This window comes from Rutidosis leptorrhynchoides, chromosome 3 (assembly GCF_046630445.1).
Source record: "Rutidosis leptorrhynchoides isolate AG116_Rl617_1_P2 chromosome 3, CSIRO_AGI_Rlap_v1, whole genome shotgun sequence".
Taxonomy (NCBI): Eukaryota; Viridiplantae; Streptophyta; class Magnoliopsida; order Asterales; family Asteraceae; genus Rutidosis; species Rutidosis leptorrhynchoides.
In genome coordinates this window covers 567455615-567482313 of record NC_092335.1, presented here as the reverse complement: position 1 = coordinate 567482313, position 26699 = coordinate 567455615, and the positions used below count along the sequence as shown (strand labels likewise).

Here is a 26699-nt window from a genome sequence, read left to right as displayed (position 1 = left end):
TCGAATATCACCCTTTTAGCTTGGTAACCTAAGAATTAGGGAACAGACACCCTAATTGACGTGAATCCTAAAGGTAGATCTACGGGCACTAACTCCCCCCATACTGGAAAATGGTATGCTTTAGTACTTCGAGTTTATATTATACAGATGGAGTTCTGTTTTGGGGATATTCTATATGCATTATGTTAATGTCGGTTACCAGGTGTTCAATCCATATGAATGATTTTTAAACACTTGCGAGTGTATGATTATTGAATAATGAAAATCTTGTGGTCTATTAAAATTATGAAAATGATTGATTATGATAAACTAATGAACTCACCAACCTTTTGGTTGACACTTGAAAGCATGTTTATTCTCAGGTTTGAAAGAAATCTTCCATTGTGCATTTGCTCATGTTAGAGATATTACTTGGAGTCATTCATGACATATTTCAAAAGACGTTGCATTCGAGTCGTTGAGTTCATCAAGATTATTATTAAGACAATTATAGTTGGATATTTTATGAAATGGTATGCATGCCGTCAACTTTCAATGTAATGAAAGTTTGTCTTTTAAAAACGAATGCAATGTTTGTAAAATGTATCATATAGAGGTCAAGTACCTCGCGATGTAACCAAATGTAATGTATTCTTCCAGATGGATTAGGACGGGTCTCTACAGGTGGATTACATACAAGGATAATTGGTGTAATTGTTAACAAAGTATTAAAACCTTGGATTACACACAGTCGATAACCTGGTGTAATTATTAACAAAGTATTAAAACCTTGTTACAGTTCGAATCCCTAATTAGTTGGAATATTTGACTTCGGGAATAAGGTTAATTTGACGAGAATTTTATAATTATGACCGATGGACTATTATGGACAAAAACCAGATAGGTATCAAATAAACCAGGACAAAGGACAATTAACCCAGAGAAATAAATTAAAATCAAAACGTCAAACATCATGATTACGGAAGTTAAAATAAGCATAATTCTTTTATTGTATTTCTCATCGTACTTTTATTTACTGTCATTTTATTGTCATTTTAATATTGTTATTTATTTTACGCACTTTAATTATCGTCATTTATCTTTACGCTTAAAATATAAAATCGACAAACCGGTCATTAAACGGTAAAACCCCCTTTTATATTATTATTACTATATATAATTATATATATTTTATATAAATATAGTTGTTAAAAATATAGTACGTAATCACTAGCTCCCTGTGGAACGAACCAGAATTACTAAAAACTACACTACTCTACGATTAAGTACACTGCCTATAGTGTTGTAGCAAGGTTTAGGTATATCCCATCCGTAAATTAATTAAAACTTGTATCATATATCTTAGTATTTCGTAGTAAAAATAATAGTATTTCGTACGCCACCTCGCACACATCATAAGTGTTTCTAGGGGCGAATTTAGGTGTTTTTTGAGGAATTCCAAGATCACCAATCCACCCCAATCATTCTATTAACGAGGCTTGGTTCTAACAAAGATTGAAGATTGATCATCATCTCGTTTATTCTCTATTTTAATTCTATGAATTCTTTATCATTTGTTTGATAAATCTTGTTATGAATATGATTGTGGGCTAAGTTTTATATGTTCATCTAGTGTTGGATGTATTTTGAGATTGATTATTGAATAATTGATGATTATTAGCTTTTACAATTGAATTCTTGTTGAGACTTATTGATTTAAGCAATTGATGATTATGATTGTTTTATGAATGAAAATTCTTTAAAGTCTATTGTAATTATTCATAAAGATTGAAACTTTTAATTGATTGATTGTATTGTTGTCCAATTTAGTGACGTTTATTGAAGTTTGACATATTTAAGATTGATTACACTATTTTAAACACCAGTGCATTATCCGAAGACGGTAATGAATGCTTGAATTAATTAGTAGATACAGGGGTTGACTGAGTACTACGAGTGTTGGCTTAGTTGTTAATTTTAAGAAATTCTGAGCCACAGCTTAGGTCTAATAGTCAGTTAGTTGAATTAACCACAGTCTGGAGGTCTACATTGACACGGAACCCTGCACTCATGTAATCTGGATTGTTATGTTCACTCAGGGGAATTCCTGGTGAACCCGTAAGTTTGATTGCAATTGTTTGGTGATTAATCAGGTCTTAATTGTTAAACATCCAAAATGGGTGAATAAATCTGGGTGGACATATCCGTTATCTTTTGAATTCAATTCTATCCTTAATCCGTTTTATTAACATAAAACAACCAAAAATATTGTTTTTAAGTTTGAACTGTTACTGATTTGTCTAATCGTTAAATAGCCACAACAATTATTCGTACTTCTCCTTTATTTCCTTTGGTTTAGTTGATTGCATTTAGCTAAATAATCTTGATTTGTGTTAAATTGTCCTTGGAAATATATACCTGATTTTACCCTCATCTATACTATTACACTATCGGGTACACTTTCTGTGAATGTGTGCAATTCTAATAGGTAAATCTTGTTCAATATATAATAGACGCGATTTTACACATCAATTGTATCTCAGAAACAAGCTTTGGGCAACTTGCTTTATTATTCCCAAACACATGATCGTTGCAATTGTTCCATATGTAATAACTCGTTACCCAAACTATTGCTTGCCAAAATGATGAACCAAAGGTTGTGCTGAAATTTGAGCTTGTGAAATTTGCGAGATCCATTAGACTCGAGATGTTTAGGTTGTTTAGATTCCGCTACTTTCGAATTCTATTCCATATTTTAGAGGAATAATTGCACGATAGGAGTTCGTGTACCAAAATTTTGAATCGTCGTTGTTCTAGACTGAAAATGAAGTCGGGTACTAATTGCCATTCATGAATATCTGGTATCTTCTGACATTCTAGCATGTAGCGTTTCATAAGATTGCTTAGAGACTCGTCATGATGCATTTTGATTTTATGCGTATCTAAATGCTTTAATGTGCAACATTTTAAGCTTTGATATTGCATTACAAACGTTGCTCGTAAATCTAAAAAACTTGTTATACTGCGCGCTGGTAAACTTGCGAATCACTCTCTGGCCATCTTCTGCAGAGTCGTGGGAAGCATATGAAGCAAATCCGTCTTTCCAATATTGTAGATGCGTAACTCCCTCAAACATGGCCAAAAGTCTTCTGGGTCAGTAGTTCCATCATACCTGCCTATGGCTGATGATATTCCTAAATTTCTAGAGAGTACATATTTTGCTATACATTATTGATACTATCTTTGTTGGGGGCTTTGTTGCATCTTCGCTAGTTATTAGTGCAAAATAGTTATCCACAGTCGCATCACGGATAGAAGGTTGTGCTAGCTTTTGCTTATATTTGATTGGTGCTGTTTTGGTTAAGATTCCATTCAACATCCTTGTTACCATTTTCTCAGGCACACACTCTTCTTCGTCTTCTTCCTCAGATTCATCTTCTTCACTTACAAAAAACTCTGCTTCTTCATCATGTTCTGTGTCATTGATTGAAATACCCAATCGTTCTAGAAACCTAGATGCTTGTTGTTTAGTCTTTGTTTGCTTCTTAGCTGCTTGTTTTGCTTTAGCCTTCCGAGTTTTCTTAAGTGTTACAGTTTGTGATCCACGTTTTGCGTGCCAATTGTTTTCTTTTGGTGTATTGGTTGTTAGATTCTTGAATCTTTTTTTTGTTTCATATATTACTTCCTCTGGTATTTCTTCACTGACATTTTATGCTTCTTCTTCTTCTGGAATTTCTTATACAGTGTGATGACCCGTCCAAATCCACTTGGACGAATACATCATTCATTGATTTCATAGTGCGATTTTGACCTCTATATGATACGTTTTGTAAACATTGCATTCTTTTGAAAAGGTACACCATAAATGAATATATAAATCCAAGGTTTTTGACGTCTGATGATTTCTACGTATAAACAATCACCGTATATAATAGTTTACCATAATACATCCGTTGACAATGCAGTCAAAATAAGATGCATGGTGATGATTTTGTGAATGCAAAGTTTTCTCAAATAAAGCATGTATGACTATTATAACGTATAAGCAAACAGCGGAAGACTTCTAGAAACCTGAGAATAAACATGCTTAAAAGTGTCAACACAAAGGTTGGTGAGTTCATAGTTTTAATGTTGCACATATTCTATATATAAAGGTGGATCACAAGATTTTAGTTGTTTCATCCAGAAACGTTTATCAAAATATTCTATGAAATTAAGCACCCTGGTAACTAAACTTAACGTATATATAATTTGTACCCTTTGTATAATCATCTTAATAATACACGCAAACCAACGTGTACGCTTCTCAAATAGCATACGTCCGTTAAAAGGCTAGCGCTCTAGCTCGGACGGGGATATCAAGCCCTATGGATCCATATACCACTATTCGTGCCCACCAGTTCTTATAACCGGCAGTTACTAGTTACCAAAGCTAAGGGATTTTCGGTTCAAACTCGGTGTAGAATTTAGTATGTACTTGTATCCATTGCGTTTAAAATAAAGTGCATGTATTCTCAGCCCAAAAAATATAGATTGCAAAAGCAATTAAAAAGGGAGCAAATGAAACTCACCTTAGCAGCACATAATGTGACTATTCGGAAATTTCCGACCAAATTTAAACTTAATTTCATATGATCTCGACACGATAAGCAAAGCCTGTAATGTTGAGTCTCAAAATTTTTTAACTGTTTTTATATATTCAATTGACCTTCGACTGTTCTCGACGATTCACGAACAACTAAATTGTAAATAGATAAATATATATTTCAATGTATATAGATATGTATATATTTGAAGTCTAAATTTAAAATACTATATGCTTTAGTTAATTATGTAAAATAAAAATAAAATATAATATTATTACTAAAATAAATACATACATATATATATATATATATATATATATATATATATATATATATAAAGTATATTAAAAATAAGTATTTAATGATTGTAATACTCCTTTGTTGTTCCGATTGATATTAAACAAGATGAATTCAAACTTATATGATTTTTAAATAAACGGTGATCCGAAAATGAATTTCATAAACTATAGACTTATTAAAAATATAATTAGGAATTATTTGTTTAAAAATTTTATTATTTTACTTAGAGGTTGGGAGTAAATAATTAATGTAATTTTTATTTAATAATTTATGATCGAATTTTATACCATAATGACCAAAATAAATAAATATAGTTAATTTAAAAATATGGGATTTTTTCGAAGATTTTCATCCGCCACTGGTTAACGACGGAGTACGAAATCCAGTCCGTGTAAGGCGATGGCTAACTGTATCACACGTTTAATTTCAATTAATTATTATAATCATTACTTTATATTAAATACTGTTGTTGATTGAAATAATACATATTGATGATTGAATATAGATACTGTTTTTGATTGAGAATAATCAATTTTCTGTAGTCACATAAACATGTAACTATATATAATAGATATACATTCAATGATATATGATCGACCTATATATTCTATTATATATTTATCTATAATTAAGTATTCCAAGCACTAGCATACAATCACCTCCCCAATTATTCTCCTTTTCGTCTGTGAATGAATTGAGTTTACTGTGCCTACTTATTTTCATTCCACTCACAAGTACTATAATCATTATTGAACGTCACCACATAATTATATCCACATATATATATATATATATATATATATATATATATATATATATATATATATATATAGTATTACATATATGAATATGAATATGAATATTGAATACCCTCTCAACATAATCATCTATCCACTTCTTATTTTTTTTTTCTTTCTTTTTCTCGAGCACTACTAGACCATCACCATCCTCCGGCAATACAACACCGCCGACCACCTTGCACCACTCCACCTCACCACCATCATCTTTGATCACCACGCAAGATCTCCTTCGGACTAGAACCACCACAACACCACTATAAAAAAAACGATCCTTTACTGCTGCTATAACTTATCCGTTTTACTGATGAAACAAACCACTAAGACCACTATTAGAACACCTACTGATCGAAACTACTTCTATCTTGTTGTCACTACAACCTGTAACTTCAACCAAACACTAGCGTAGCTTCTTGTTATTATTATGCTTGTTCGATAAAAGGTACCATCAAAACCCATTTGTTCTAACATATTATTTAAACGAAACCCAAATCATCATCACCACTTGAGTTTTCATTATTGATGCTACCCAAAAGGCTGCTGCTAAGATTCATTTTATATTACTATTATCCCTTGTGAATTGATTGATCAATCTATTTCTGTTCCGATCAAAAACCACCAATAAACCACCACATGAACTACTAATGTTTTCTGTTTTTCTATCATTGAAACCACCACCTTACAAACCTTGAAACATCATTGAACCCACACTATATTTTCTTCTTCGTTTTCTTTTTCTACTTCCTATAACAGTAACAAGAAAACAATAATGATTCATTGTCTGCTCGAGTTTATATTTTTCTGATTTCGGAATGAATTCGATGATAATAAAATAATAGACTTTAATGCATTTATTTCCTCTTTGGCCGACACTATGAGTCACAAAGGTGGTATTTAATTATTTCTTTAGTATGATGGGAGTGGTTGATTGAATGTTGCAAATGGCATCTTCCTTGATATTTAAAAAAAAAAAACCAAATCCTAAGTCAACAAAGTACTGCTTTGGGTCGTTTCTACTTGCTGCAGTCGCTGGTTCTCTTTCTGTTTTAATCTGATCAACAACACCCATTGAATAGGCTTCCCTTTTCTCTTATTGCTGTTGGGCCAATTTACTTTATGCAGTTGGGCCGATAGATATATGCTTGTTGGGTCGTGTACTGATTTTTGCTGTTGGGCCGTGGGTTATAAATGGATTTTGTGCCATGGACTTCTAGTGTTGGATTAACTATGATGGGCCATTTTAGCTATAATTAAGAGATAATTAATTTACTAATTTATGATCATGATAGTAATGAAGGGTATTCGATATTGATAATGATTAGACATAGGGATGATGATAAAGGTTAAAATTATGAGGATGACTAAGATAGTTATGATAAAAATAATGGAAGTTGCGATTTCATGTTGAATATAGTTATGATTTTATGTACATGATGATATGTACGAACGATGATGATACAATCATGTTGATAATACATGATGATGGGTAGGTCAGACGATGAGTATAGTGGTAATGATAATAAAATGAATTCGAAAATGGTTAGGGGGAATGATTATAATTATGAAGGGGAATGGTGTTACGCGAATCGTGATTATGATTATGATTATAATTTGATTATGATATGATGATGATGCCTATGATATCATGATAATAGAGAGGATTATGATATTAGAATAATGATGATATTAGATCATGATAATGATGATGAAATGATAAGTGCTTGATGAAGATGTGCTAGTTAAATCATGCGGGTAAATACCAAAACAAATCGTTGGTTCATTGGTTAAGGATGTTATCCGGTTAGCGGGACGTCGCGGGTTCAAACCCGGACTTGGGCATTTTTTTAGAACTACTTCTTTGAGGTAGTTTACTTATTACTCATTATTATTATTATTATTATTATTATTATTATTATTATTATTATTATTATTATTATTATTATTATTATTATTAAAAATACTAGAATCAATATTATTATCATAATATTTATTATTATTATTGTAAAATAAAACAACCTTTTATTTATTATTATTATCAATATTATTTTATTAAATAACTATTAGTTATATAAAACTATATTTACTACATATAACATAACTATATTAATACTTTTATTATAAATATTAATAAATGTAATTAATTAGATTATTAATGAAACGCGTAACTAAAATAACAATTAATTCACTAATAATATATAAAATTTGTTCGATTACGATTATATATATTAATAAATATACAAATGATATAGGTTCGTGAATCCGAGGCCAACCATGCATTGTTCAGTTTCGTCGTATGCATATTTTTACTACAAAATATCGTATTGTGTGTTTCATTTGCTCCCTTTTTAAATGCTTTTGCAATATATATTTTTGGGACTGAGAATACATGCGCTTTTATAAATATTTTACGAAATAGACACAAGTAATAGAAACTACATTCTATGGTTGAATTGTTATACCGGATATCGCCCTTGTTGAACTTGGTAGCCTAAGAATTAGTGTTTATTATAATTGCCACCAATTGACGCGAATCCTAAAGATAGATCTATGGGCTTTGACACGCCCCATTCAGAGAATTTGAACTGCTTTAGTACTTCGATATTATTTATAGGGATATTCTAGATGCATTTTGTTAATGTCGGTTACCAGGTGTTCAATCCATATGAATGATTTTTATGCAGATGCATGATATTTATGAGAAATGAAATGAAAATCTTGTGGTCTATTAAATTAATGGAAATGATTGTTTATGATAAACTAATGAACTCACCAACCTTTTGGTTGACACTTGAAAGCATGTTTATTCTCAGGTATGAAAGAAATCTTCCGCTGTGCATTTGCTCATTTTAGAGACATTACTTGGAGTCATCCATGACATATCTCAAAAGACGTTGCATTCGAGTCGTTGAGTTCATCAAGATTATTATTAAGTCGATTATAGTTGGATATTTTATGAAATGGTATGCATGCCGTCAACTTTTGATGAAATGAAAGTTTGTCTTTTTAAAAACGAATGCAATGTTTGTAAAATGTATCATATAGAGGTCAAGTACCTCGCGATGTAACCAAATGTAATGTATTCTTCCAGATGGATTAGGACGGGTCATCTCACATAAGGTTATTCATCGAAATGTGACCGAAACTCGAAATGCAAAATAACCGTAGATCTCAACCTAGAGAACATATGTTGGTCAATACATGTCTAATAAGCTAGGTCGGGTCATAGTGTATCACAATCCTAATGCTCAAGACCGACATGCAAAAGTTAACAAAAGTCATCTCAAAAGTCAACCTGACCCAATATGATCTTTAAATCTATACATGTTTATTAACATAGTATAAGTCTTGATAATTGAATGAATTTATAGTTTATCAAACTCAAAATATTATTTATTTCAGGAGCTATATTATACTTGAATTATCATGGCAATCGAACATGTTTTTCATATAGCTTTCTAATACTTGAAAATCAGATTATAGTGCTTATAAAGCTTTAAAACATGATAAGACAGTCAACTTTGACAATTGTTCAATAAGACGAGACGTGCCTTATATAGAAATCATTTACTCGATTAGTAATATTTGACAATCCAATTAATCAATCTTATAAAAAGTTGTTTAAATCTTAATTGCAGATTCAAAAGTAATTTCAAATAACATTAATCATAATTCAGTTGACTATATCTTTTAATTCGTTCATCGGAATTACACGATTTCTAAATGAAAAGTTATTGATTTTTCGCCAGCTTTCCAATAACATGCATATCATATACCTTATATTAGTTGTATATGAATTAAATTCGTGATTCATCATAACTATTTAACGACGAAATTTAGCATACAAGCATGCATAAATATATATACTCGAGCACTAGACATGGATACACTATTAATATATAAAAGATAAAATATAAATGCTTACGTATCAATATTGTGATTCAATATTGCAGAAAAGTACGTAGAAGCAACAAAGATGATAAACACTAGTTTGACTTGCGAATAGTACCCATGAATATTACCCATAACCTCCATAGCTATAACCCATAGTTTCCTTAGCTTTGACCCGCTCGAAAACTTGTTTTGAAAGTGACACGCTCATGACCTCTTCGTAGTATTTTATGTATAATAATAATACAACTTAATAATAATCTTAATAATAATAATAATAATATTTATGTATAATAATAATACAACTTAATAATAATCTTAATAATAATAATAATAATAATAATAATAATAATAATAATAATAATAATAATAATAATAATAATAATAATAATAATAATAATAATAATAATAATAATAATCATAATAATAATCATAATAATAATAATAATAATAATAATAATAATATAAATATATATGTAAGTAGGTGCGAGAGATAGAGTGAATCAGAAATGAGAAAACGTTCGAACTTTATAGCACTTGGCCTGTCTCCCATAGCCATGCGATCGCACGGCTGTATAGGCATTTTCCCATGCGATCGCATGGGCCAATTGTCCAGCACTCGAACGTTTTGTAATCTAGCTCGTCGACATAATTAAATATAATATATATAATTTAAATTAATTAATTATATATTATATTATATTCTCGTGCCCAGTTATCTTGTAATTTTGGTTCCGATGTCTTGTACGTTTACGTTTGACTTATGTCCCGCTTCCGGTTTCTCGAACGCATTTTCGTACGCTTAGAAAACTAGTACTTTTCGTTACGCGACGTGTACCTTTATCAATAATTAGACTTAATCATCGATAGACTGTATTACCCAAAGTATAATCTTTACATTTGAGCGTTGTGGTCATTTGCTTCTATAAATCAATGTCTCGTTATTTATTAATATATATTTATTAATATATATTTAATAATATTATTTTAAATCAAATCGTTTTAAGATTAAGTTAATATTTTATTTTATCACCTTGTAAAATATATATATATACATTTTCATTTTGAAATAGTGTTTTACTGTAGCAAAGTTACTGTAGTAAAGTTTTTTTACTGTAGCAAATAGTGATTTTCGAAAACACTGTAGCTTTTTGGGTATTGTAGCAATTCGAAAATACTGTAGTAAATTAGTGTTTTACTTGTTCATCTTAAACGTTTTAGTTCACTTATCTAAATATCAATCGAATCAACAAACGAATGTTACTATCGTTTACTAAATAACTTGAAATTATATATATGTATATATCTTTATTTAATATACATAAATCAGTTTTTAAATACACATTGCAAGTTATTTATAATTAATTTTAATAATTAATATTTCAACTTATTGTATGTGTGTGTGTGTGTGTATATATATATATATATATATATATATATATATATATATATATATATATATTACAAATAGATGTTCGTGAATCGTCGGTCAATAGTCAAAGGTTAACTGAATATATAACATTAGTTCAAAAATTTTGAGAATCAATATTACAGACTTTGCTTATCATGTCGGAAACATTAAATCATTTAAAGATAAAGTTTAAATTTGGTCAGAAATTTCCAGGTTGTCTCATACAGTAACTTGATTAAGCAGTGCGTATTCGATTAAAAACCCACTAGATGCTTCCATTGGTGTACTCGTCGATGGTATGTCGCCTGCTTTTGCTACCATGCTCTTTGTGAGATTCTTTGTCACGAATGGTGCCATATAATGATACATATTTTCGGTCAGCAGCTTATAAGTATCAGTGCAAGTCTAGAACTCATTAGCTTGGTGAGGTAGATTGCCGATTGACTATTACTCTTGAGACAAAGTCCCTGCTGACCCGGATCATGGTCTAAAATCGTGGGGTGGCTTAACTAAATCTTGTGAAGCCAAACTATAAGTTGGTGCGTTTAGCGCTACACGGCTAAGTCTTCAAGTTCTAGAGTGAGAAAGTATTGTGTGTGAGAGAAAGTGTGTTCTCAGTCAAAGTCCAAGTGTCTGAAAAGTAATGGCCAGGTGGCCTATTTATAGGCTTAAGTTCTCCATAATGTTCGGAGACACGTATCATGTTAATATTGATTGCTTTATGTGAAAAGTGCGTAACCGATTTTGTGCTTTATGCTGAAGTGACATGTGTGCTGCTCACGTGTTCTTTTTAGGGCTTAAGCGTAAAAGCAGCTACGCAAAACGCTGGGCAGAATGAATTTGTTATTTACAAAATGTCGAGAACGCTGAACATATATATTCATAAAATGTCTTCAAAGTCGTTTTTCATGCCTTTTAACTAGCGTTTATTTCATCATGTACAGACTTTTTTATGTATGCAAACCATATGTCGCACCATTAATCCTCAAATCAGTAATGCAATAACCTCACTGTTGTAACGCACTGGCCTCTTCACTTGTTATAAAATATTGATGGGATATAAGTATATTTAATTTTAATTTTATACTTCAATAATATAAAAACAAATTTAGCATTTTTATTCCAACCTTTTGGTGCTTTTCATAAAATTGCCTCAATAAAAAAGTTAAAATATAATGTACATAACTTTTGATTCTTTTAAAACGTCTAATGATACATTTGAGCCGTTATTAGCAACTTGAAAGTTATATTGGACCATCTTCGATTCTATTTAAAGTCGTTACGTACTTACGTTTATTATCCATCCTCCATACGTTTAAGAAAAAAGGAATCATAATGATCAAGTCATTATATGACCCAAGAAGGTGAAACATTGACTATTTTTTATATTTATAGACTATAGACTATTTTTTATATTTATAGACTATAGACTATTTTTAGTTATTCTTACTTTTTTAGACTATTTTTAATAACCGTCATTTAAATCAGTCATCAATAAAAACTATAGATTAATATATAGTCAACATAGACTATTTTTAGTTATTCTTACTTTTTTAGACTATTTTTAATAACCGTCATTTAAATCAGTCATCAATAAAAACATTAATATATAGTCAACATGGAATTAAATTCTAAATTCTAAAAGTAGTAAAGTTAGATATGAAATCAAAGATGATATAACCGATGTGAATGACTAGATTATAGAATACAAAGAGTGATTGTGTCACTTATTTTGTATACATATTTGCATGACACATTCAAGTCTTTCAAAATATCATATTCTGTTTAATTTCCGGCGTACGGCGGACCGGTGGCCGGACTCCACAGCCTCATTATCTGTTTCTTTCTGCATGCCACATCCATCATTAGAAAAAGATAAGTCTTTATGAAATCAACTCAATTTCTAAACCCCTTTTGATCACTATTATTTCACACCATTTCATTTTCTTGTTTTTATCAAATTCTTGTTTTGCTTTTCAAGATTATTATTGATCATGAAAAGAAGTAAATTAGACTATTTCATGTCTATAAGACAACTTCAATTCCTGATTGGTGTTGGGTTCTTGTATATGCTTATTGTAAGTTTTGTATTACCCTTGTTATACAAATCATTAACTCAACAAAATGATGATGAAGATGAAAAGTACCTTTTTTCAAGAAGTAATTTCTTGATATTTCCTCTTGGTATTCATCAAGAATTAGAAAAGTCACAATCTTTAAGTGACCCAAAACCTCGAAAAATTCGGGAGTTTAAGGCCTTGTCTAGTCTGAATTATGTCATGAATTTTACTTCAAAAGATGGATTTGGGGGTATAGATAAGTCTGCAGTTGAAGCATTTTCAGTAGGGAAAAAGTTTTGGGAAGAAATTCAATTGGGAAAAGGCGAATTACCGTCGAAAAATAGAAAAAATGATACTAAAGAGATTTGCCCTAATTCTGTTACATTATCAGGGTCTTTATTTCATAAAAAAGGGAATGTTATTGTGCTTCCTTGTGGGATGACATTAGGATCACATGTTACTGTTGTGGGTAGGCCTAGACAGGGTCATTTTGAGGAAAACCCGAAAATTTCGTTGTTGAAACCGGGTCAAAATCTGATGGTTTCACAGTTTATGATGGAGTTGCAGGGTTTAAAAACTGTTGATGGGGAGGACCCACCAAGGATTTTGCATTTTAACCCTAGGTTGAAAGGGGATTGGAGTGGGAAACCAGTAATTGAAATGAACACTTGTTATAGGATGCAATGGGGAACTGCTCAAAGATGTGAAGGATGGAAATCAACACTCGATGAAGAAACCGGTAAGTCAAAGTCAAAGTCAAATGTGACTTCAACTGAGTTTAAAGTTGATCTTTTAGGTGATTTATCAATAATGTAGTTGCATGATGATTGTGAAACTGCGTACAATTTCTTGTTTGTGTAATAAAGTTTTGAACTTGAGCTAATTTTGTGGATTTTTGTAGTTGATGGTCAAGTAAAATGCGAGAAGTGGATACGAGATGATGATAATTTGGAGGAATCGAAAACGAGTTGGTGGTTGAACAGGATGATTGGGCGAACTAAGAAAGTGAGATACGATTGGCCGTTTCCGTTTGCAGAAGGGAAACTATTTGTGCTTACGCTTAGTGCAGGCTTGGAAGGCTATCATGTTAATGTTGACGGTCGACACGTAACTTCGTTTCCTTATCGAACTGTGAGTTTTTACATCCTATTGACTTTTTTAGATTTAGAACCATTTTAACTTAAATAAAGATGTAGGGTAAACGTGCCAATCTGGATCTGCTTACTTGTACTTATGCTGACTTGGGTTATTTTAAGTCTTAAACGGGTCAAATGAGTCTTGTAAAAGTTTAGAAATAAAGGCGATTAGTCATACATGATGAAAGTTTAGATTACGGGTCAAGTGATTACGTTTACTTGGGTTATTTTAAGTCTTAAACGGGTCAAATGTGTTATAATCTTTAGAAGGAGATCAAAAGCAGAAAAAAGTTTTTATGGGTCACCCTGACCCGTTCTGAAAATCTTGATTTGACCCGGACCCATTTTGACCCGCTATCTAACCGTGCATTGCCATCTCTATTAAGATGTAAACACTCCAAGATACTCATTTTAATGTTCTTATGCTGAATTGTTTTAGGGATTTGCATTAGAGGATGCAACGGGGCTGTCATTAAAAGGTGATGTTGATGTGAACTCGATAATTGCGGGTTCACTACCGTCAGCACATCCTAGTTACGATCCTCAAAAAACGCTAGAAATGTTGGATAAGTGGAGGGCCCCACCTATTTCAGATGAACCTATCCGTTTATTTATCGGTGTCCTTTCAGCAGGAAACCATTTTTCTGAGCGAATGGCTGTTCGAAAGTCGTGGATGATGTATGATCTAATCAAGTCTTCGCATGCTGTTGCTCGTTTTTTCGTAGCCCTCGTAAGTAATTATTGTAATTCATAGATGTAGCAATTTTGACAAATTTTTTATGAATGGGTTGTCTTTAAAAAAAAAAAAAAAAAAAAAAAAAAAAAAAAAAAAAAAAAAAAAAAAAAACCTTTTGTATGGGGTTCTTTAGGCTATGTTTGGTCTCTAATGAGTCAAACATGTAAAAGATTATAACTTTAGCTAAAACTGAAATGGGTTAAACGGGTCAAAAGAGACCTAACATGTGTTTTTGTTGCAATAGTCTTCTAAATAATATAATATATATTACAGAAACAAGGTCAAATGGGTCGATCTTTTTTGACATATTAACCAAGCCATCAAGTGTACTGTTTTTGAAATGGGTCAAACGGGTCAATTTAATTTTTTGTGATAATATTATAACAGAATGCAAGAAAGGAGGTGAATATTGAGCTAAAAAAAGAAGCTGATTTCTTTGGCGATATTGTGATTGTGCCGTACATGGATAATTACGACCTTGTTGTTTTGAAAACTGTTGCAATATGTGAATATGGGGTGAGTTTAACTTCGAAAAAAGGTGTTCTTTTTTTATTTCTTTTCGATTATGATAAAGAATTTGTTAATTCAAAATTGAGTTATTATTTTTGTCATGTTTTAGGTTCGTTCAGCTTCGGCCAAGTATATCATGAAATGTGATGATGACACATTCGTTAGAGTTGATGCAGTTCTTAATGAAGCAAACAAAATCGTCGATGGAAAAAGTTTGTATTTGGGGAATATCAATTATTATCACAAACCCTTGCGATATGGAAAATGGGCTGTAACATATGAGGTGATTATGACTAATTCTTTTGCATGATTATTTTAAAAAACTAATGAAATAATAATCGATCTTTTCAATATCTGTAGGAATGGCCAGAAGAAGATTATCCACCTTATGCAAATGGTCCGGGGTACGTTATATCGTCCGATATTGCTGAGTTCATCGCATCTGAGTTTGAAAAGCATACCTTGAAGGTATGACCCGTATTACTATTCACCCATTTTGACACCTTCAACCAGTACATGTACACATAATGTTAACTAACTTTTTTTTAACAGTTGTTCAAGATGGAAGATGTAAGTATGGGGATGTGGGTCCAACAGTTTAACAAAACGAAACGTGTGGAGTATGTGCACAGTTTGAAGTTTTGCCAGTTTGGGTGTATCGATGATTACTATATAGCTCACTATCAATCTCCTAGACAAATGTTGTGCATGTGGAACAAATTACAGATTTATGGTCATATTGAATGCTGCAACATGAGATAACATCCACCAATTTCCATATGCAGCTAGCTACTAACAAAATCCTGTGTCTATAAAATAGTTAATCAAGATCTTTTTATTGGGTTTTTGACATGTGTAGCCTCATGTTATAGTTGTAGTCATAGGCTTTATGTACATTTATATGTGCAAGGAAGGTTTTAATGCAACCATTCATCTTTATATCAAATATGTTGATCACCAATTAGCAGCAAGATACATAAATTAGAACTATGGTTAATAATGTTATTATGCACCATGAGGGCTAATCAACAACATATCCCCATTTGTTGCAGGTTTCTTTAAATGTGAACATGCTAAAAACGATCAATAATCGACACATTTTCTCGGCATACGTTGGGGACGGGCTGCATAAAATTTCACCAACGAAGCATCCTCCTAAGTTATAACATATGTATCTATATGTATCATACAACTACACCCAAACCATGTTTTATAGAAGCTTCAAACATTATCAGAATCTTCATCCTTTACCGACGGACCATCTTCAAAGCCCGAACCTGGTGCAAGCTCATTTAGATCAAGAAACCCTCTTTTTTCTGTACCTCCAAATTCATCTTGAACCGGGTCGTCCAGTTTAATGGATGGTTCAGGTTCAGGTTCATTCTGTTCTTCCTTTTCTGCCTTTGGGTGTTCTTCCATAACGGTTGACCGGTCAACCTTTGCCACCTCGTTATCATCGTCATTATCATTATCCTTTTCATCATCACTATCATCATTGCCATTGTTATCCTCACTTCCCATTGAAAATCCGGGAGTATTACTTTCCGACCCGTTTGATTTCCCGGGCTTATCCAACTCAGGTTCAGATTCAGAAAATTCATACTTTTTGTAATCAATACGGTTACGGGTAGCCCGTTTACTACGTCTTAGACCATCCTGAACATCACTAATTGACCTTAGCTTTTTCGACCTTCTCGTGGGGCCCGATACTTTTAGTTTCTTATATCTACGTGGCGGTGCATCACTATCTTCTTCACTTGCACTCAATGAATCATCACCTTCGTCTTCTTCATCTTCATCTTCAACATTATCTTCTTCCAAATGATACTCGTCTTCTTCCTCTTCAGAGCTACTCGACATTGTTCTTGTTCGTTTTCGTTGTTTTAGATATTCCTCATCGTATACAGCTTCGCCGACTATATCATCGTCACTATAGTCTGCATCGTTATCTGAAACTGCTTCTACAAATTCACGTGTTGAGTAACGTTGAGGCCTCGATCTTTTCCTGTTGCTATATGCAAACAAAATATACTGAGTTTGATCTAAAATTTTTACAGTAAAAGGAAACAAGTTGAACGAATGAAACAGTTTAGAAAATCAAGCAAAATTAATCAAAATGCATAATAATCTAATTGATTATAATCAGAATGTATAAACTTGTAAATATGGTTGTCGTTAGAAAATTCCAGGACATTATATGTATTACAATACACCTAAGCAAAGATGCAAAACTCGCTACTTGGGTACTTCGGCGGGAGTAATTTGAAATTCGGGGATTAATCGGATTGTACTTTTTATACATTTAAAACATAAATTTCAAAATTATGTGTAAATATAGAATAAAACCATAAAGATATACTTAAATTTTAACATTATTGTCTAACAACATAAACATAATCGTTCATTTGTTAAAAAAAAAAATCCTAAATTTGAGTTTGAATGCATGTTAAAATATCGACCAATTTTGACTTAGACTGACTTTGACCAAGTTGACCAATTAACCGACGTTGACCGATTAATTACAGGATTTCTGAAAATCGGTTCGGTATGCTTTTAAAAGGGTTGCAACAAGTTTGACTTGTTTCCCATTTAACTAAAAATCTAAAATTGACCCATTCAACCAGTGTGACATTATGACATTATCAACCCATTTGGAAATGGGTCAAAACTACCATCTCTATAGGCAGTAATCAATCTTGTTAAAGAAACAGTGGGTACCTTCGATCAAGTGGTTCATCAGATGCATGATCCTCGTCAGGTTCATCTAAATTGAGTGAATCATGTGACGAAGGACTTAGTGAGGCCTGAGGAGAATTTTGTGATGGACCACCGAATGTACCATTTGTAGACGCATCATGATGATGATGTCGTAATCCTTCTCTTCTAACGATAGGTTTTGAGGGTGGTTGCGCCCTGCAAAAAATATTTACTTCAAAATCTAGGATTCATTGATGCTTAAAAAATATGGAAACGGGAAATGGGAAGGGTTGAACGGTTAGTACTTGGTTAGCTTGATAGCCTCATTGATTGATTGGTCATAATCATCTGCAAAATTATCCAATCACAATCAAAATTAGGAAATTGTTATATCGGTCAAACTCGGTCAAACTTGGTCAACTCGGTTAAACTCAACCAAAACTCAGGATCAGTCAGAAAATTGGTCAAAACTCGGCCAAAACTCAGGATTACTCGGTAAATCAGTCAAAACTTGGTGAAAATCGGTCAAAGTCAAACTTCGTCAACATCCGGCCTAATATTCCCTAAAAGTTCCAGCCGAGTACTCCCCTGGTAGCAAATTTTGCAACCTTGCTTTTGTCTAATGTGAATATTAAGAAAATACACTTGTATAAATTAAGATGTAAGAAAATCGTGTCACAATCTTACCAAAAGTGTACGACACGGGTTTTCGACCACGTTTGGAGCGACCCGGACCAAGTCCATCAATTATCATGCTATCGAGAAGAAGAGCCTGACGTTGCTGTTTCTTGATCAGTTTCTCTTTTCTCTGCACCAACGAATAATTAGAACAAAACATATGATCAGTGTTGCAAAACTCATAATTACTCGGCGAGTACTCTCGGTCAAACTCGGTCCAACTTGGCCAAAATTCAAAATTAGCCAGAAACTTGGTCAAAGAAAAATCGGTCGAAATTGGTCAAAACTCAGCCAAAATCAGTCAAAGTCAAACTTAGTCAACATCCGAGTATTCCCTGAGTTGCCGAGTACTCCCTAAGCAACGACGAGTAGTTTAAAATACGAGGATAGAGAAAAGAATCTTTACTACCTTATGGACCTTCTCAATCTCAGGTAACATGTCATTTTGAATTTTCTTCGCAAGTGAAACCTCGGTTCGGTTTTTGCTAGAAGATAGCTTTTCCTATCAAAACAAGGTTAAAAAACCTTAAAAAACGGGAACTAAAGATATAATGTGTAATTCTTCGAAGCATTATTATCAGAAAATGAGTAATAAGGCTTTTCATAAACATGTTTTACTGCCAAAAACAAGACAACAAGATGCATTTGACACATCAGCTAATGTCATACAATTTACAGTTATCTTCTTTCTAAGAAAGGACAAGTTGAATTTTTTATACTTTAACTTTGCCTCTCGATTGTGTTAACCCTATTTTAAATTCAAAATGAATAACAGGTACAAATCAAACATAATTGCAACAAATGAAACGAGTCACAAAGGTTGATGGGTTGGAATGTTTACTCGTAATGCAAAAACCCTAATAACAATATTATGCATTGCATTAGCTTACTTATGTAACCATATTTGACATACTACATGCGCATAGAAATATTTAGAAGCTTTTGACATGAAGAGTTATATCAGGTATTTTATTAAGAGAACTTACTGAAATTTCTTGAAAGTCATCCAAATTGGTAGCAACCGTTTCCCACTGATAAGATGGAACAGAAAGTACGTTTTTACCCTTCCCTTTCTTTACTTCCACCTTTCTAATTCCACGGTATAATCTTTGTCCAATGATAGGATCATCTTCATACCTAATCACCAAAAATACAGCACAAATTAGTTTAAAAAAGTAAAATTCATTAAAAAAAATTCATCCCATTTTAGTCAAAGTATTTAGAGTTAGCAATATGAGTGTAAGATGTAATATATAAAAATGGATTCAAGTGAAAACAGGTTACTCATAAAAGTATTTAGTACTAGTACTTAGTAGAGTATTAAACATGATTACAAAACCATATTAATAAAAGTAATCCATTGACTTCTAGAAAAAATCAATATATAAGATTGAACATTTGAATGACACTTTGGGTAACTTTCAACACTTCAACCTATTGAATAACACATTATCAAGTGAATGGGTTGTAAATGCCATCTAACACTAAATCAAATCGAAATAGTCTTTGGATAATACAATATTGAGAAGAAAAAAGTCAACAACAAAGGTAAATGTGATACCAATATGAAACTCCATGAGAATCTCCTCCATTTCGTTCTTTACGAAACGCTGAAAGAGGAACACCATTTTTAATAGACTCGTCTATATAGTTTCTGATATCTTCTTGCTGCAACAGTTTACTCATATTCAGTTGACTTAATATAGTTTACTCATCTATATCTATATAGTTTTTAATAAAAGTATGAAAATTGGTCTAATTAAGGAAAATAGTACCTCAACACGAATATCACATAAGGCTTTCAATATGATCACACGAACAGCAGGATCGAGTGTGTTATATGTTTCAAATTCCCCCCTGAATAAACGTGATATATGAGTAATTATAGATGAAATGAATGCATATTCAACGATCATAAATATATGATGACTTACCCATGCGACGCAACAATAGGTAATTCCCCCTCTGCAACCTACCATCAGGTTTCAAAGTAAACTAAGTAATAAACAAAATAATGTTACATGTCTTATAAAAAAAATGACGAAATACTTAATATAAGTACCCAATGCCACCAATCTCTTAGCTTTCTGCATAAAACAGTAACCCATGTGTTTCTTCCTAATGCCACTCGAGTAACAGGGGGTATAGCCTAAACAGAAAACATCAAAACCAAGTATATATTATAATTCAATATCATCGGTAATTATTACAGTGTATGTATAACTAGTTGTTGCAAAAGTTGATAAATGGCCATGAAATAACAACTGAGAAGTCAGTAAAGCTTGTGTCAGTTTATGTTTTAAGTATCACATAGCAATCATGATCATGATTAATAGAATTCTGATTCGTCTTAACTTCAAAAAATCGACATGTATTTATTTCATAAATAATAGAACTAATAATTTTGGTGAAACCGCACAAAAGGAACCACAAACTCAAATTTTTTTTGTAGAACCTAAAACATAAAAAGGCTCAAATATACAAGAATTTGGATGTACTAGGTTTCAAATTAAAGTTATGATATGTATCATGGGACATACAAGAGCAATTAAGTAGCAACATTGTATCGAAAACATTTCAGTTTAAAGTTCAAAATAGAACCCACTAATAATATTATCAAGTATCAATACAATTTTTAGCCCTTGTTAGCCCACTTCTTCCTAATTTTGTGAAGATGCAGACCAAGAGGCTGCTTGATTATTTTTGTATTTACTTTAATTTCTATTTTTTGGAGTTTTGGATTAGATATACCTATCTATATAGAGCATGTGTCGTATAAGTAAATCTTATTTGTCTTTGTCTCAATATGAACTATCTTAATGACACAGATGACTATTTTACCCTTTTGTCTAAATTAGTGCTATCCAAATATTTTTATGAAAAATATGGATGTAAGCTTAAAAAAAAAAATTAAAATAAAATAAAATAAAATAAAAAATACTCCAAATAAATTAAAACGTTTACTTTCTTGTTACCATCAACGATCTGCAACAAAAATGGTAGATCTAAGATCTGTTGAGTTGAATACATTTATGAAGAAGGAATAAATCTGAAGTTTGAATTGATGAGATCTATAGAGAATTGGGCAGTGTCGGGCGAGAGAGACACGGTTGGTATCAAGAAATGAATATTTAATCTGTATATATCTCTAATTACTCATGTTCTATCAAAAGAGAGAATTGGGCGGTCTCGGAAAGATGTAGAATGGACGGACTTGGTGGTGTATGTTATTCACAATGAAACTAACATATATTTTAGATTTTAGATACTACATTAATATATAGGTTGGCGGTGTATACTATACTTATACTTATATTATTTAAAAAAGAATACTAAAGACATTTGTTAAGATACTGCATATTATTATAAGAAAACAATCAAACATTCATTGTTTCTATTTGAAATATTTATTTTTTAAGGGTACGTTGGTAACGCCCGACTAGTCCCAACTTGGCGGACTAGTCCTTTCAAAGTCCCAATCCCGTCTCGAGACTTTTACAACCTTTTATATAATGAATATGAATATTTAAGCAAGTAAAGTTTAACTTATTAGTTACCAACCTATCAAGCATGTAAACTGAAGCAAAAAAGGTGGGCATTTCCCAGGCTCCCCTCTCCCAAATCAACCATAAAAGCCACAACTTAATATCGTACCATCAAAAATTACTAGAGCAAAAGTTCTACTAATTCTTCACACCTTAAATGTACTCTCATCATTTCCGTATTCATATTGGAAACGTTATCTAGATATGCGTTAGATATTTGAGTGCAAATAGCAATAATAAGTATCTACAAATAGTTTTATTTTGGAAACGTCATATTTTATATATGTATGTGACTAGTAGTCTTGAAAAGATAGGCTACATAATAAGAATGTTGCACTGAATTAGGGAGCCCACAACATTCAAGTTCTACGTAAATGGAGTAATTATTACTAGATTATGTGTTAGCTTAAGTTAATGCATAGAAAAAACAAGTAATTTTAATTTGCAGAAACAGTTGAACAACATAATTGAATCAGTTGAAAAACATGTAATTATAATTATTGCTAGAGTATGTCCTCACACAAACCTTTGTTCTAAAACCTTTACCCTAAAGCTACGAACTTTCAAGCATAGTATCACTACAAATCTCAACATAGTTGCATTGCATAATGTTGAAAATTCGAATGCTATCGAAATTTAACCAAAAGGTAAGAACTTTTTCTTATAATGCGCACAATATCAATAATACCAACCTTTAACAAGGGAATATGTATGTCAGCCAAAGTAGCATTCGGTGTAATCAAAGCTGTTTCAAACTCCTCCACAGAGAACTCCACTTTGATATTCAAAAGAGGCCTAAAAACCTAAAAAAAACAAACATACAAAATATAACTTATAAAGATTGAACCTTTCACAAAAATATAGAAATAAAAATACATTTTTTTCAAATTTACTCACATTAAAAAAATTAAGAATTGATGCTAACTCCGACATAGACCTAATATTCCACCGTGTCAGCTGCGACAACGGCGGTTCTGCAACCAATGGTGTAACAATCGAACTGTACGGATTCGGTGGTGAAGGCGGTTGTTCCTCTTCTTCCTCCTCTTCAATTTCTCTCCGAGCAGGCCGTCGTCTGTGCTTTTGCTTCCGTACATCGGAAACCACCGCTTCCGCAGCCGCAGTTGCGTGTAACCTAGCAGCGGAGCGTACTGTACACGCGCGCGACGGCCTCTCTCTCCTAACTATAACGTTGCTTCCATTATCATCGTTTGCAACGGCTTTACCGTCGTCGCCTTTATTTTCGCCGTCGCAACGAATCGGAGATGACATAATGAGCGGATCGTACCAGACGGAAACTTGTGATTATAACTGTTTAGTTGATGTATGATAAATTAGCGATCATTGAATTGAATTCAATATAAATTACACAAACATGGTTATGTGTATGTATATGTTATTCTTCCGGGGGAGATGAATTAGGGTAAAATTGATGTAATTAAACAAAAATAAAGAACGGATATGTTAGAAAGAAAGAAAATTGGTTAAGAATTAAAGAAAAAAATAGGGTTTGATGGAGTGAAGTTTAACGAAGAAGAAAATTAGGGCAAAAAGGGGGGAAATTAATTTGTGATTTAAGAAGAGATATTATTATTTATTATTATATTTTTAATTATTAGTATAATTTAATTTAATTTAATTTTTAACTGCAACATAAACATAAAAAATAACCACGGCAGCACCCAGTTTTTCTCATGCATTATTTTTCCCCAAGAAAATGAAGCTATATGACCATTCTCGACGGTGAGCGTCCTCAGTTTGCCGTCATGTCTTTAAGGGCGCCAATGACATTTATCATGTTATGCCTTGCCGTGAACATGTTTGACCTGCTTCGTCCTTCACTTTTTCCTCACAAAGCATTTTTGAGCATGAAAATAATACAAAATTTTTAGCTGTTGCACTTTGTAACGGATACTTTAAACATATTTTTAAGTTTAAATGTTTTTCCTTATATCACACATTACTTCATTTTATTTATCCCAACACTCACACATTAATTCATTCAAACTCACTTTTTACTCTGCAACACAAATGAACTCATGGCAACAACTATTGTTACGATTGATGTATATTAAAAAGGTCAATTATCGCCCAAATTTCAGTGGTACGTAATGGGTGCAAAAAAAATCGTTCGAAAACGTTGATGTTAGTCAGATTGATATTTCGAAGCAGTATGCGTTTCTCAAAGTAAATGTACCGTTCGGTTACTCGGACGCGATGTATTTGGAAGAAACTAAGCAAAAATTCGAATTGATGGGCTAAAAAGAAGAGCAATAACCTGACACGAACTTATACAATTGCATCTTATTTCCATTGATGAATATTTTCATCTAGAAATTTCGAGTAGTTATGATGAAGGGTGGGTTTGGGATGACACGATTGATGGAAAATACTGAATTCTTATGTAACGTTTAATTATGTATATCTTTAGTTTATGTAACGTTTAATAATGTATTTTTTATATAAAAATGTAACCATATTTTTGTGTATTATTAAAAGTATTGTTAAAAAAATGATTATATTATATTATTATTATTATTTTTGATAATAATTGCAATAATAATAATAATAATAATTTTAGTAATATAAATAAAAAAATAATAGTATAATATTAATAAAATAATATAACATACTGTCATATGAAATGTTGTACGGAAGGAAGTGTAGAACCCCGGTATGTTAGGGTGAGGTGGGCCAAAGAGAAATGGGAAGAACCGAAATAGTGCTTCAAACGACGAAAATGATTGATCGAGATCGAATTCGTGAAAGTTTAAAAATGGAGCAAGATCAACAAAAGTCCTACGCGGATAAAAGAAGAAGACCTCTCGAATTTCAAGTAGGTGATAAAGTAATGCTTAAGGTTTCTGCATGGAAGGGCATTATTCGTTTTAGAAAAAGAGGAAAATTGGATCCAAGGTTTGTTAGACCGTTCGAAATTATCGCAAGAATCGGGAAGGTGGCCTATCGTCTAGCCTTACCTGAAGAATTGAGTGCCATTCACGACATGTTTCATGTATCAAGTGCTTGGTGGATGAGGCAATGTATGCACCACTTATTGAAATTGAGATTGATGAGAAATTAAGGTATGCCTAAAGATCGGTAAGGATCTTGGATCAAAAGATTAAGCAGTTAAGAAACAAGATGGTAACCATACTGAAAGTGCAATGGGAGTTCAAAAAAGGTTCCGAGTGTACTTGGGAACCTGAAGAATGGGTGTTGAAATTCTTCCCAGCGTTGCATCAAGAATGGTTCGCGAGGACGTGAACTGGCCAACGGGGGAGAGTTGTAACATCCCATATTTCTCCCCATAGGTGCGCACCACGCACCATTTTGGCGCGCCACACACCAGTTCAGAAGTGCAAGGACTGTTTTGTTATTTTTAAAAGATGAAGGACCAAAGTGCAATTATGGAAACAAAAAGCTGTAACTTGAAGGTTTCGGATTCATTCCCTCATTTCTATCTTCTTCTAGAGTAAAAAAAAATGTACGGGCTTTGAGCTTGAGTTAGGGTTTTAGAGAATTAAAGATTTACATTTGAGTAAGTTGAAATAAAAGGGTTATCAAGCTTAAAGAAGACAAGTTCTTTCATCCATTATATTCTTCATCTTCATTGTTCATTCATTATAAGAAACCCTAAGTTCATTGTGTTTGATTTGTTATGCTTTACTAAGTTTTTAGTTGTATTAAGTGTTCTTGATGTTTAATTAGTTATGTTATGCGCTTGACTAGTTCAAAAACGAGTTTAAATATTTTTAGGGTTTTGTTGTTTATGAAATTTGTTTGATGAAGTTGTGAAATGAAGAAGATAATGAATTAGTGATGTTTATGTTCAAACTATCCTAATGCATATATGGTGTTTATGAAAATGTCATAATGAAAGCATGAATATGATTTTGAAACAATTTTGTATATGAAAGGTTGATGGACTAGTCAAGTGATATTAAAGAAAGAATTATGTTAAGTGAGTTGATTATTTAAAAGTAGTGTCTTGTTTAAATTAAGTAATGCAAAGGTGTTAGTGAGATTAGCATAATTTTAGGTGCTAATCAAAGGAAAGGAATTGGAAGCACTCAAGGTCTAGTTCAAGAAGAAAGTGAGTTGTATGGGGGTAATTTCGATGAAAATGATGTGATTATAAATGTTTCAGTTTGCATTCGTGCAAGAGGTCACTTATGGTCATACGAGAATGATATGAATTATGTTACGATGTTATGAATGTGCATAGGGTAAGTTTAATGATGCAAGTGGCAAGACTTCGGTCAAACCCTTGTAAGTTTAATGACGCAAGTCGCGAGGCTTCGGCCAAACCCTTGTATGTTTAATTATGCAAGTGGCGATACTTCGGTCAAACCCTTGTAAGTATGATGATGCAAGTG

General features: G+C 32.3%; 2 protein-coding genes across 2 annotated transcripts; one reads left to right on the top strand and one right to left on the bottom strand.

The window, feature by feature from the left end:
* Nucleotides 1-12879: 12879 nt before the first annotated feature.
* LOC139898617 (hydroxyproline O-galactosyltransferase GALT6-like) lies at nt 12880-16197 on the top strand. The gene is made up of 7 exons (XM_071881371.1): nt 12880-13760; nt 13923-14152; nt 14597-14887; nt 15281-15409; nt 15513-15686; nt 15764-15871; nt 15956-16197. Exons 1-7 carry the CDS (start codon nt 12956-12958, stop codon nt 16163-16165), a joined length of 1947 nt encoding a protein of 648 aa, XP_071737472.1. The 5' UTR covers nt 12880-12955; the 3' UTR covers nt 16166-16197.
* Nucleotides 16198-16599: 402 nt separating this feature from the next.
* Nucleotides 16600-23861, bottom strand: LOC139898615 (DDT domain-containing protein DDR4-like). The gene is made up of 12 exons (XM_071881370.1): nt 23221-23861; nt 23016-23126; nt 20841-20927; nt 20713-20750; nt 20554-20635; nt 20340-20446; nt 19765-19915; nt 19188-19280; nt 18788-18908; nt 18406-18448; nt 18122-18316; nt 16600-17414 (listed from the first exon to the last, which is right to left on the bottom strand). The coding sequence occupies exons 1-12, from the start codon at nt 23593-23595 to the stop codon at nt 16625-16627; spliced, it is 2193 nt and encodes a 730-aa protein (XP_071737471.1). The 5' UTR covers nt 23596-23861; the 3' UTR covers nt 16600-16624.
* Nucleotides 23862-26699: the final 2838 nt, after the last annotated feature.